Here is a 14,316-nt window from a genome sequence, read left to right as displayed (position 1 = left end):
TATCAAAAGAGTACAGTAAGATCCATGATGGTAGAATCCGAGAAGTGTAAAGTTTCAATGGTAATCCAGGTGGAATAGTGGTGAAGTGGTTCAAGAGAGGTGGCAAAAGTCAAAGAAGTAGGTAGGAAAGAGATGACAGTCCAAGGGAGAAGGTTCAGGCTGGCAGAATCACACAGGGGTGACCATGCCAGTGTATATTATACAAAAAAAAACAAAGAACAAAAGATGGAGACAGGTGAGGGAACAACAAACAGGATGTATTAGTTTGACACTCAGGAAAAATGAAAGAAATCTTTGATGTTTTAAACCTACATTCTTCTCTCACCTCTCTACGCCTTGTTTTTTGTATAATTTTGAACAATATATACATATTTTCACACACACACACACACACACACACACATTTCACATACATACAGATATATGTGAGAAAATGCTTTCAATACACAGAGTAAAGTTAGTTTATTCATTCAAAGCTTATGATTTACTCCCTCTCACCAGAGTTTTCCACTGTATATGGCCCTTCAATTGACAAAAAGATGGATCATACATGCTGCATTCAGTACTCCCTTCCAGCACCTTAAGCCACTGATGGTCATTCCCATACCAACTATTCACCATTAACATGTAACTATCACAGCCTCTCTTCTATTACTCCCTCCTCTATTACTATTACCGATATCCCTTGCTATTCATTGCTCTCTCTCTCTCACTTGCCTTGACTATCCTATCATGACGCTCACACTGTTTCTCTATTCAACCTCCTACCAACAATAGTGTAACTAACATTCTCTCTCTCTCTCTCTCTTTCTCCCATCACCCCCTCCCATGCCATGCCATAATTTTGCATCCTTCTGTTAGGTTCATATTCACATTCTCCTCTTTCACACTTTTGCTCAACACCCACCACCTTTTATTTATACTATTGGTCAGAAGGTTCCATAGTCTTGCACAGAAGAAAGCAACCTCTCCAATGTTAGTGTCACAACAAAATGCACCCAGTACATTCTCCAACATGGTTGGTGTTAAGAAGGGCATCTAGTCATAGAAATCAAGCTAAAAAAACATGGAACATACATGTGAGATGTAGTTCTTTGGCCCAGTTAAGAGAGCAGTAATTCTGAATTGGAACTGAATCAGACTGTGACAATTTGTTCAACTCATGCCAGCATGAAAAATGGTTATAAAGCAAAGTGATGACAATGGTGATGATATTTTATTCAGACCCACACACCAGGTAGGTATTAATTAAGAATTTATTATTTCATTATATTTGACAATTTTTTTACTTTCAGAAAATTCCATTATCATATTTGGTGGTATTAAATTTAGTAGCACACTAAACATGGAATAATAAAGCAACAGTGACCAACATATAGAACAGTATTTATAAAAAAAATAATAATAGTAATAAAAATGCAAAGAAACAGGTATTTGGATAAATGTAAGGAACTGCAAGTCTACTAACAATTGATGCCATCTTAGTTTGATGCAAATGAAAACCTGAAGTGAATGAGCTTAATTCCAGAAAGTACACTACCTTTTTGAAGATGCTCCATAGCCCGAGGTGAAAGATCAAGGGATGTTTAATTTCTGAACATGCTAGCCTCACGGTTACACTATGCTGATCAATCCATCAAGCACTAAAAAGATCATGATCCATCTAGGAATGGACAGCAAGGTAAGAAAAAAGCCTCCAGCTCTGGCAATTTCCAAATTCATGCAACTGGAGAGCTGCTGGTCACTGAGTATGGACAATGGCTAAATCTTGCAGGTGGCTGTTTTGGAAATAAAAGCAAAGTAAATAGAAAAGTTTAAGGAATTTTTTTGATTATTGATTTTTTTTTTTTTTCATTTAAATATTTTGGAGAAAAAAAAGCAAACAAAAAATATTTTTGTTGATAACATTTTTGAACCTTCAAAGTTTTTTTAATAAATAAAAAAAATAAATAAATAAAACAAAAACAAGCAAACTATCCAAAACAAAAAAAATGTAACTCTAAGCAACTAAGACTAACTAATTAACACTATCTTATTTACAAGGGTGGGCTGAAAAGTTCATAGGCTGACTATGAAGGAGCAATGCTAGAGCTGTGAAATACTGCATGCATCAATTTCAACTCTTTGTTATTAGTAACTGAATTGTTTCTTTCCAGGCAAACTGACATCTGACTGTTCAAAGAACACTTCAGAAATAACTACAATGACTTTTCTTGAAAATGGACAAAATTTGGCATCACAGTGTTATCAAGTACCTGCAGGAAAAGGGTTTTAGCCCCCAAGAACATTCATGCTAACATGATTGCTACATTTGGGGATGACACTCCAGCTTAAACAATAGTGCAAAAGTGGGCAACTGAATTTAGGAGAGGAAGGGAGAGTCTTCAAGATAACCCAAGGGCTGGACATCCTGCAACTGCCAACACTGAGGAAAACATTGATCGTGTTAATCACATGGTGATGGATGGTAGGTGATTCACTATAAATCAAATAGCCAATGTTGTTAGCATATTCCATGAGAGAGTTGAGAATATTCTGCACAATGAACTTGGCATGACAAAGGTTTCTGCTCTGTGGGTGCCATGTCTTCTGACACCTGATCAAAAGTGCACCAGGCAGATCACATCATGAGAAAATCTGACATTATTTGAGGCAGATTCAGCTGGTTTCCTTGAACATTTCCTAACCCAGGATGAGTGCTGGCTTCATCACTTTGAGCGAAAGACAAAGAGATAATCTATGACGTGGAAACACCCCTCCTCACCTGCTCAAAAGAAGGCCAAGGTCATTTCATTAACAGGAAGGTGACGGCCTCAGTGTTTTGAGATGCAAAAGGCATTAATTTTTATTGACTAGCTTCAAAAGGGCCACACCATAAACAGAGAGTATTATGCCAACTTACTGAGGCAGTTATAAAAGGTTATCAAGACCAAATGCCCAGGAAAACTGATATAAGGGGTCATAATTCATCAGGACAATGCTCCAGCACATAATGACTGCTGTTCATGACTGTGGCTTTGAACTAGTTGATCCCCCTTTCTATTCTCCTGACTTGGTCCCATCTGACTATCACCTGTTCCCCAACATGAAGAAACATTTGGCTGGGAACTAGTAATGTAGTGGCAATGATGTCATATTGGCTATTGATGTTTTTTTGGGTTTTTTTTACCAACAATGGGATCCAAGCGCTGCAACACCAATGGAAGAAGTGTGTAGACCACAAGGGGGACTAGGTTGAAACCACATTTGGTCACATTCCATGAGAGTATCTTGATCAACCTATGAACTTTTTAGCTGTCTCTCATATATTCATGGAGCTAATGGTGCAAAGAGCTTTTTGATATCTAGAACATTCTATGACCAACTTCAACTAAGATTTTCTATTTTCTAGTACTATGAGGGGGGAATCAAAATACCAGTAACATATTCCTCAATAAATTCTATTTTGTTAGACATGAAGAGAAACTTCATTAGTAAGAAATATCTTACAAACTTCTCAGAACTTTCCTAAGACAAGGACGCCATCTCTAGTCAATCACTCAATTACATTCATTCTGTTAACTAGACATTTACAAGCCAATGAGGGAGCATCTGTACAGTCTTTCAACCTGCTAGAAATAGCAGCCGAGTGTTTTCCAAATTATCTCTCACTGTTTTGGGATTATGTGGCCTTGGATGCATTGTACATGAGAAAAAGCTGGGATGATCATAGTTGGAATAACTTTGATCACAGAAACACTCACATAGAGTGATCTGAGACTAAACAATAAGAACAATAACTGACTATTTACAATACTGCCATGAAAACATTATCACTGCACCACCAACAACACCATCAGAACATTAGAGTATCACACTAAAAGCACTATCCTTCTCACACAGTTCAGACATTCATTAAACCCAAAGCTGCACTAGAGTGTACATTATGACAGAAGGACAAGTGTCCTGCTCTGACCAAATTCACCTCACCTGTCTTCAATGTGGCCATCATCAGAAACTATTGATACATAAGGACTGGCTGAACATGGGGAGAAGAAAAAGAGAACAAAAAGGCAACGTGCTTAGACTGCTTCACCGTGTCTCATATTGATAAACCTCACTGTGTGTATGAAAGCCTAACAATCTTCCACTAGAAAGGAAGTCAGAATTTCAGTTTCTCAATCATGGCTGACCAACAACTACAACTAGTCAACTGCTTAATATATATTTCTCTCATACAATGTTTTATAAGTTAATATTATTTAATCCTGTAAATTTACAATCAGCCCTGAAAACTGCTTTAAATGCTAGGACAGGAAAATCTAACGATACCTCTTGTGGCAACATCAGACAACAATGTCTGAGCTATACCCTAAAGCATAGGGTCCTCCAGCCCTGATCGTGATCCACATTAGAAGCTATTGCTCATCCATCTCAGATGGCACTGTTGTTACATAATACAATTATTCTCTGATATTCTAGTACAGTCTGTTTAAATTTAATTGATAATCAACATCAACAAACAAATCTGGAGCAGCAAACAAAAATTAAACTACTTGAAGATAGCATTTTATTTATTTATTTATTTTATTTCTAATGAGACATGACACTTTCGGTGAGGTAATTCACTGAGGTGATTTATTCTGGTAAATTCTATATAGCCTGCAGTGAGATATGAAATGCTGACCAATAATAAGCGAAGGTTGAATATCACCAACTGGATTATAATGACTGTCACAGAATTATTTACATAAACAAATACCACTTATATCACATAGCTGGTGTTAAGAAGAAATATTAAATATGAGCTCCAGCAATTCCTCTATATTAATTCACATGTCGTTCCAGACTTAGAATGATAGAAAAATGGATGTAGAACTATTATTAAATGGTAAAGGCTAAAATTGTTTTACATTTAATTTTCCATCTGAACATGTGTTTGACATATCTACAACAGAACAATATTTATACATATTAACACTATATTTTCTTAACAGTGAGATTTGGCTATTTCATCACAAGTCTTTCTTCTTATTCTAACTACAACCAACAAATGCCATTTATTCACCCATCGTATTTTCATCTGTTCACATTCTAAGTGTATAATAGCACAGTCATACCATGTTTGTATGTGAGTGTGAGCATGTATTAATGAATGCATTCGATGCCCAGCCATATTCTCACCCACTCATGTTCAACCTGTCTTGCCACTTCTGACATGACAACAAAAATGACAAACAATACAGTCAAACACATGCAGACATGCAAATAAATAAGAGCACACACACTCACAGATCAAACAATGATATCCTACATTCATAAGCTTCTCAAGTGGACATACCGCTACCACCCAACCTGGTGCAACAATCAAGAAATAAAACACTTCAAGATAATATTCACTTTATTTTTTTAATGAGACATAAAATTTTCAGCAAGGTGACTCACTGAGCAGATTTACACTGGTACATGATGAAATGCTTGGATTGAAATATGAAACTGCTGACCCATAAGCCAAGATCCAGTATCACCAAGTATGATTGGATCATGTCTCTTGAAGCATTCTATAAAAGTACTCGTAATCACATCAAAACACATCAGAAAACTATTGTATGGTGGTTACACCCTTTGATTCATACTAAGCTAAAGAGGATTCCTTCCTATGATACAATATGAAATATTTATCTTGCTATTGTAAACCTGTTTTGTTTCATAATTTGATAATGTATTTCAAGAACCTTTTGAAGAGAAACCTTTGAATCTTCTCAAACTATATACTATTTGTTTGTTATTCAGCATGACTGGTGTCTAATGATCACATTCATTGAATGTAATCATTAGACACCAGTCATGCTGGAACGTCACCTTCAAGTGTTTCTTTTTCTTTTGAGACAACCATATCAACCTCATCACTTATTTCAGTCAAGTATTTTTTCAATCTATTTACAGAATGAATAACTAAGTTACCATTTGACATAACGAGATGTAAGTCAACACACTAGCATGTACACACACACACACACACACAACACACTACCACATAGTTTTCGCCCCTACCAAATTCCACTCACAAGGTATTGATCAACACAGGACTATAGTAGAAGTTACTGGCCCAGGGTACAATGCATCAAGACTGAAACAGGCAACCTGTGGTTATGAAGCAAATTTGTTAACCACGCAGCTATGCTGGTACCCACTTGATAAAAGAAAATCAAACTGAATTCTTTTGACAGCATCTCAAATATGCAACATCATTTTCCATAAAGCATGCAAACGGAACTATCATAGCAACTAATTTATTTTTCTAAGCTTTCACTAATTCTCATCTACACCACAAGTTAAATATATTTGATTCAGTCGTTTTCAATTTTATGACAAGATGTTATTTCAGTCATTTTAAATCTGTTTTATTCCATGCGAGCATGGGCTGGATATCATTTTACACTCAATGTCTTTTTTGTTGCTAATCCTTACCCATTTTCCAGGTAGGAGATTTTTTAATCAACTGATCTTCAAAAGTGTAAAGTGATGCAATGTTGTCAATAGGGGAATGTGAACATCACCTCATTTCACCCAGGCAGTGACAAATGAAACCATAAAATATCATTCATGCAAACAGACCCACAATCATATATATATATATATATATATATATATATGTACTTATTTATATATATATATGTGTGTGTGTGTGTGCTTTTATATACACATTTGTATGGTAGACAGACAATCCATCAACAGACAGTTGGACAGGACAATTGTGTGGTATGGTGCAGAGTCCTGTTGCTAGACATAACATGTTCCAGTAGCCACCCTCTTGATCCAGGGCAGCACAACCTCCTCCAGGCACCTGATGTAGGTCTCCGTGTTGAATCTGTTGATCTGTGGTCGTGTAGGAATTGTCTGTCGGTGAATTGTCTATCGACAAATTATTTGCACACATATTTGTATGTGTGTGTGCATGTAATGTAATGTGTATGAGATCATCATCAATTAACATCCATTTTCCATGCTGGCTTGGGTTGGACAGTTTGTTGCCAAGATCTGATGAGTCCAAGGTCTGTATTAACATGATTTCTATGTTTCTATGATTGGATGCCCTTCCTAATGCCAACTACTTTATAGCATGTAGTTGTGTGCCTTTTTTTCATGCCACCAGCACTATTGGGGTTGCAATGCAGCTTACAAGACCATGAATTCCGAGGGAAAGGGGTTTGGCTTTATGCTGGGGGATGAGGGGTTAAAGTATGAAAGATGGAGGAGTAGAATTAGTAGATAGACACTGTATGGAAGCCCATCCTGTGTGTGAGTATATATATATATATATATATAAATGTTGAACAATGAGAATGAGTGCTTACACCATATTGGTAGATAAAATTTCTTTATTTGTGTATTAAGGCTACCATTGGTTTCATGTTAAGAAAAATGTATTAATTTTTTAAGTCGATCACATGGAGGAATGGTGTTCTTCTCCATCTTGGATGAAAATACCAAAATGGAGACAAACACCATTCCTCCATGTGATCGGCTTGAAAAATTGTTAATACATTTTTCTTGACATGAAACCAATGGTAGCCTTAATACACATATAAATCTATATATATTAAGAAGCATCCATACAGTTTTTGTCTACCACTTCCACTCACAAGGCAATAGTTGACCCAAGCTATAACAGAAAGCACTTGCTCAGAGTGTTACAAAGTGAGCAAAACTATACAGTTACAAAAACTTTACAATTACAAAAACTACACTTCAACACTATACGGTTACAAAGCGAACTCAAAATCCATACAGCTATACCTGCTACAACTGTATACAACTATGACTAGACATTTAGGAAGGATGACAGTTTTTTTTTTAAAACCCCTACAATCATCATCATCATCAGTGGAATCTCCGTATTCCAATTTTTACATTGAAAATACACACCTGGAAAATCACATTATCAAATCATCCTAATCTTGTATTGTCTCACCTTTTAGCCCCCAAATAGCAAGCCAATGATCTAATAGTCACATCTCCTCCTTCCCCACTCTTAATTCTTGCTACTTTTCAGCAGCAGCAGTGAATTACACATGTTCTTAACTAATATGAATGATTCTTATGCGTTAAGACTCGCAGAGATTTCTGTTTCTGAATGTCTGATAGTGTGATAATCTCTTCTTTTCATGCCCTCTCATACAGCCTGAAAAAAAAACCCCAAAAGAAAAAACAATATAATTATGCTAATATTAAATACTAAATCAAGATCAATAATTTATGACATTTGCTATTGATCCAATCTAGGGCTTTTCCTCAATAAACCACAAATTCTTTATATCTAATGAAGGTCAAGTCAATAAATCTCAGTTAATCCACTTCCCATTATTCAAGACTAATCCTTTAACTCATACACGGTGAGCCTCTAAAATTACAAGGTAGAGCTCTTTAAATTTGACCTACAAAAAATGCACTGGTCTTTATCCACAAGCAAAATCTGGCATTATCACAGTTTTAGATAAGCCATTCCAGGTAACAAGATTCCAAGTTCTAATCAGACTTATAACACATGATCTCAATGGATTTTGACACACTCAGCACCAAATGAATAAACAACCTAGATCTGGAGTACAACATATAATACTTATACACATTTCTGGTAACAAATGGATGAAAGAGAATACTGACGGTAAAGTTTAAACTAGCATGGAAAGCGGACGTTAAGCGATGATGATGGTGATGATGATGATATATATATATATTGTGTGTGTGTGTGTGTGTGTGTGTGTGAATACATTAAATTCTTTCAAATTATATGCACACAAATGTAAAATTATTTACAATATGTGGAAATAATTCTATGAAGTATACGAAATAGAGAAAAGGAAAGATGAAAGAAAGAAGAAAAGAAAAGAAAAAGAGAGATGATAGAAGGAAGTGTCTATAGCCTTGTTATGTGACTAATATGGTCAACTGATGATAATGTTACAATTAATATTTAATCTAAGTTGTAAAAGATCAATAATTGGGACAGTAATTTTAGAGTGTTGATCATTTTATTCTCAATATTAATACTAAGTCAGTCCTAATTGAGAAGATATTTGATCAAAGATATTCAAGCAGGACCAAGCTTACTTTTGATTTTTTTTTTCAGACACAATGTGTATAGAACTATATTATGCAATTATCCTATTATTATACAGAGTATGATCTGAAGGAGATCAGTTGCTATATCTACCAAGTCAACTGACCCAATAAAGGCTTGGTTGTTATTGTTGCTCTACTTCAGGTCAGTCATGGTATGATAAACCTATAATCAAAGGAAACCCAGTCATAACCCTTCCAATTTTAAAATTCAGACTGTATGTCGAACTCCATTATTCAATATGCTTTAGGAAAAAAATGGAAGGGCAGCACTGCAAGCAAAATACTTGGATGCACAGTGGATTGCTTGAGGGTCTTGAAAAACATGTAATTCACAATTTTGTTATACAAGTATGACATAGGCGCAGGAGTGGCTGTGTGGTAAGTAGCTTGCTTACAAACCACATGGTTCCGGGTTCAGTCCCACTGCGTGGCACCTTGGGCAAGTGTCTACTATAGCCTCGGGCCAACCAAAGCCTTGTGAGTGGATTTGGTAGACGGAAACTGAAAGAAGCCCGTCGTATATATCTATATATATATATGTGTGTTTGTGTGTCTGTGTTTGTCCTCCCACCATCAACCGATGCTGGTGTGTTTATGCCCCCGTAACTTAGCAGTTCGGCAAAAAGAGACCGATAGAATAAGTACTAGGCTTACAAAGAATAAGTCCTGGGGTCGATTTGCTCGACTATAGGCGGTGCTCCAGCATGGCAGCAGTCAAATGACTGAAACAAGTAAAAGAGTAAAGAGTAAAGAGTGAGATATAATGATTTCATATTTTGGTACAAGGCCAGTAATTTCATGGGAGGGAAGTCAATTACATCGACCCCCACCCCCAAGTGTTCATTGACCCCAAAAGGATGAAAGGCAAAGTCAACTTTGGCAGAATTTTAACTCCAAACATAAAGCCAGACAAAATGTCACTAAACATTTTGCCTGGAGTGCTAACAATTCTGCCAGCTCGCCACTATTGATTAGGAAGCCACACATAATAAGTAATAGCTTTACAATAAAACATTTTTTGTTTTTTAAACTTTCCATGCAAAGAGTGCCAGATTTGAGAGAGATGTGACTGCTGTCTGTAGCAAGTTGAACATCCATGTAGAGCTTCATACACATGATCAAAGAAGTATGAATGTAACTAACCATTTATCCATTTATTTAACTTGGATTGCATGGAGAATTATTTGGAGAAAGGCATTTTATAACTGGATGCCCTTCCTGTCACCAAACCTACCATTGCAAGTATGAAAACAGTATTCCACTACAACTATTATATATTCAAATTTCCCCCACTAAACTTTACAATCTCTATAAAACACACAAAAACCTACAAACAGTTCAATTAGAATTAAATCTTAACACCAAATCTTTTGGGCTCACCTCATCACTCTCAGTAAAGTCTGCAAATTTGAATCACTTTGAGCAAAACTCTTCATAGGTAAGAAAGAATTTTCTTCAATGCTTATATATTAGGCTCAACAAAACTTTTCTTTTTCTAAATAAGAGGTTTGTTTAAAAAACCAGTACTCACACTTCTCAGCAGCATAGAAACTTATCAAAATTTGCAAACTTTACTAATTGATTTTCTGCTGACACAATCCACCAATAATTTCCTCCTACTCTGGTTGGTATTTGCTAATATAAGATTGTTGCTAATTTATTTTAGCCTTATAAAATTTTAATGCAACTTATGAAATTCTTTTCAATTGAAAATGTCTGCCAAAATTCCATGTACCTCTAACAAACTGTTATTTTAACCCATTTATTATGGAAAACTATTAAAACTACAAAACAACTACTATTATCTTAACCTAGTTACAACTGTGAATTATATACACTAATATCACCAACAAATAAACAACCTGTAAATCAGCACCATTTATAAAAAAAAAATTCTTTATTCATCATTATCATATTTGTAGTTTTACTAAACTGAATCATATCTAAATTACTCAACATACTGAATTTCTCAAGACTGGAGCCATTCTGTGTCATTACGTCAACCTCAACACTTATTTTCACTCTCATAAGAACAAAAGGCGAAGTAAACCTAGGAGCAAAAGGATATAACCATGATGGAACCAAATAACACGAGGAACTTTTCTGAGGCACAAATCCCCCACTTTTCATCAATATGTGCACATTACACATAAATGCGTCCAAGAGCCTTCTAGATAATATTTGTCTTCTAGATTTAGCTCACAAGACTTTGGTCAGACGAAATCAATAACATGCGCCAGTCAAGCTAAATGTTTTACAATATTTAGTATATTCATGTTCTGAAGACAAATCCTGACGAAGCTGAAATTGTTTTCGAGATTCAAAGGGTGAATGAAATACATACCAGACATGTACTATGGTTGGGTTAATCAATTATGCCCTTTTCTTATAAGTGTCATAAGACACTGTACCTATGTAAAATAATCAATATTAGAAAAAAGATTTGAAACGAGCAATAAGCACAGAATTCTAGATGTTGAGGAGACTATAAGACAGACAATAACCATAGACAGCTTGACATGTAGATCAAGATCTATATATCTACATGTATATGTGTGTGTGTGTGTGTGTATATATATATATATATATATGTATATATATATATATATATATATATGTGTGTGTGTATATATATATATGTATATATATATATATATATGTGTATATATATATATATATATATATATATATATATATATATATATAAAGAGAGAGAGAGAGAGAGAGAGAGAGAGAGAGAGAGAGAGAGAGAGAGAGAGAGAGAGAGAGAGCATGATTTATTCGTGATCAGGGGTGTTCCTAAACCGAGGTACTACTGCATAAAATGAATAGAAGGACAGGAGATAAAGCATGATTTATTCGAGATAAGAGGTGTTCAAAACTGAGGTACTACTTTACATGTATATATATATATATGCATGTATATGTGTATATATATATATGTGTGTGTGTATATATAAATATAATTGTATAAGCATATATAAATACGTGTGTGTGCATATATATGTATGTGTATAATAAGTATATATATATATATATATATATATATATATATAAATATATATATATGCATATATACATACGTATATGTACATACATCTATACATATATATATATATATATATATATATATATATATATATGCATATGTAGGCACAGGATGTCATGAAACGTAAACAACAAAAAAATACGAAATATGAGTACATGGAATATGAACTATTTTTTCGAACAACGCAGGACAGAAATAGAAAACAAGACAACATAAAGAATGACCCTTCATCTGTTATTGGTTGTTTTTCTACTTTCGTCTTTCAAGCATTTAACAATGATATATGCTTTCGATGAAACAGTTGCTCCCGCAAAGCACAATACAGTCTACCTCCCTATGCTCAAGCATTGGACTATTTATTTTTATTTTTACCAAAAAGTTTTTTTGAAACTGTCACGGAGGAAACAAGTATGCTCAATGCATAATTTCTATTCATGGAAGGCCCAATCCATTATGGCAGACAACTGATATTGTGGAAAAGTGAGCTTTTTTTACTATAAACATTATGTTTGGTATCAACTGTGGAACTATTGGAATCCTGATATAAGGTATGGTGATCCATATATCCAGCATTACGTCTAACTATAGTTAATTCATGTAATGTTTATGTAAAAAACCACAAGGTACCTCTGCCACCAAAGGACTATGAGCTTTTGAAATTCCAGGTTGACATCGCATCTTGGTTACATGAGGGCCTTTCTTCCAGAAAGCACAGAACTGGGAGAAAAGCAAAATTAACTGAAGTGTATGTCAGCAGAGAAAATATTGACTTCCATAAAGTGGAAAAAATAAATTGAAGGGAAAAGTTTGCAGACTGTGTTCATTGAAAACAAGAAAAGCTGTGAAAGGATATGAGGCTGTGACCTCATATGTGTTCGTTTTGCAAAGTGCCCTTGTGTAAAGGATGCTTTGGACAGTTTCACAATAGAAATATGGTATAACTATATTTCATTGCTTGATAGTAAAACTATCATATAGTCCTTTACTTTTATTGCAAATAATATGTGAAAGTGAGAAATACATATTAATTTTCAGTATGTTACACACTTGCATTCACCTTCGCCTACATGCATTCTGTTATGTAAATGTATTCATTAAAATGTATAAGAGTACATAGCCAATGGTATATTGACTAATAAAAGAGTTCTGTACTTTATTTTCAATGAAAATGTTTGAATGAAATATAGAGAAAGAATAAGATCTTGTAGCGATTATAACTGTATTTTAATTAATTCAAATTAATGTATCTCATCTTGAAAAGTGGCAAAATTGTTGGCGGTTGACATCTGGGATTATTTTAGTAACAAATCAAACAGGTAAGATGCAGTAAGAATTTCAATTTTAGTGTTTATTCATAATGTTATTGCTTTTACACCTGTTAATTAAATTTACCTGCCCATAAAAGTCAATTTAATCAGCAAGATCAGTTAAAATTACATAACTATAATTTGAGTAACCGTTAACTTAGTGTAATTTAATTTTATTTTACTTTAAAGTACCGATGACTTAAATTTACTTTAAACCTCCCCATTGTTCTAAACACCTACTAAATATCTAACTCGCTTTGTAATCATGAGTGCGCCTAACCTCGCATGTGTGTATGCTCACATTTTTGCCAATGCTTGTATGAGCGTGTGTACTCATACCATGCAGCTTGCCCGAGGGCGTTTATGAATACATATCTGTTAATGGTTATTTCCAATACTCTTCTCACTGGATTAAGTGTTTGTTTCTCTTTTTGTCTTCTGCAATTTTATTTTTGGATCTTCTAAATATACGGAGAATTTTCCTCCCTCTGGCTGTTTTTCTCTCTACAAAACGGAAAAGTTGCATTACGGATCAGTCATTTTAATGAGTTTTTTAAAATTTATTTATCACTCGACGAGATGCTTCTGCACCAGCGGATACTCCTGAACCAGTTTTTGTGTGTCCCACAAGAGGAGTCGATGGTAGATGTGTCGAAAAAATTGCTGTGATTAATAATATATTCTCATATATTCCATCTTCTGTCTTTCATTTTTTATTTATACAAATGTGTGTGTGTGTGTGTGTGTGTGTGTATATATATATATATATATAACATATATATACATATATATAAATACATATTTATTTATTTATGTGTTTCAGCCAAGTGGCTGCGGTCATGCTGGTGCACCACT

At 34.6% G+C, this 14,316-nt stretch overlaps 1 protein-coding gene across 12 annotated transcripts in view; it reads right to left on the bottom strand.

The window, feature by feature from the left end:
* Positions 1-14,316, bottom strand: part of LOC106874382 (uncharacterized) — a 194,793-nt gene that overhangs the window by 95,020 nt on the left and 85,457 nt on the right. For 8 of the 12 annotated variants that reach the window (XM_052966048.2, XM_089349810.1, XM_089349813.1 and 5 more), the window contains exon 2: positions 1,541-1,778. The exons of the other annotated variants lie outside the window; for them this stretch is intronic. In XM_052966048.2, coding sequence (XP_052822008.1) covers positions 1,541-1,559 — 19 coding nt within the window. In that variant the 5' untranslated portion in view covers positions 1,560-1,778. The remainder of the gene's footprint in view (positions 1-1,540; positions 1,779-14,316) is intronic. 12 annotated transcript variants of the gene reach the window in all.

Source organism: Octopus bimaculoides, chromosome 3, assembly GCF_046866305.1.
Source record: "Octopus bimaculoides isolate indiv1 chromosome 3, ASM4686630v1, whole genome shotgun sequence".
Classification (NCBI taxonomy): domain Eukaryota; kingdom Metazoa; phylum Mollusca; class Cephalopoda; order Octopoda; family Octopodidae; genus Octopus; species Octopus bimaculoides.
The sequence above is the reverse complement of the archived record's forward strand: the minus strand, read 5'-3'. Positions and strand labels throughout refer to the sequence as shown.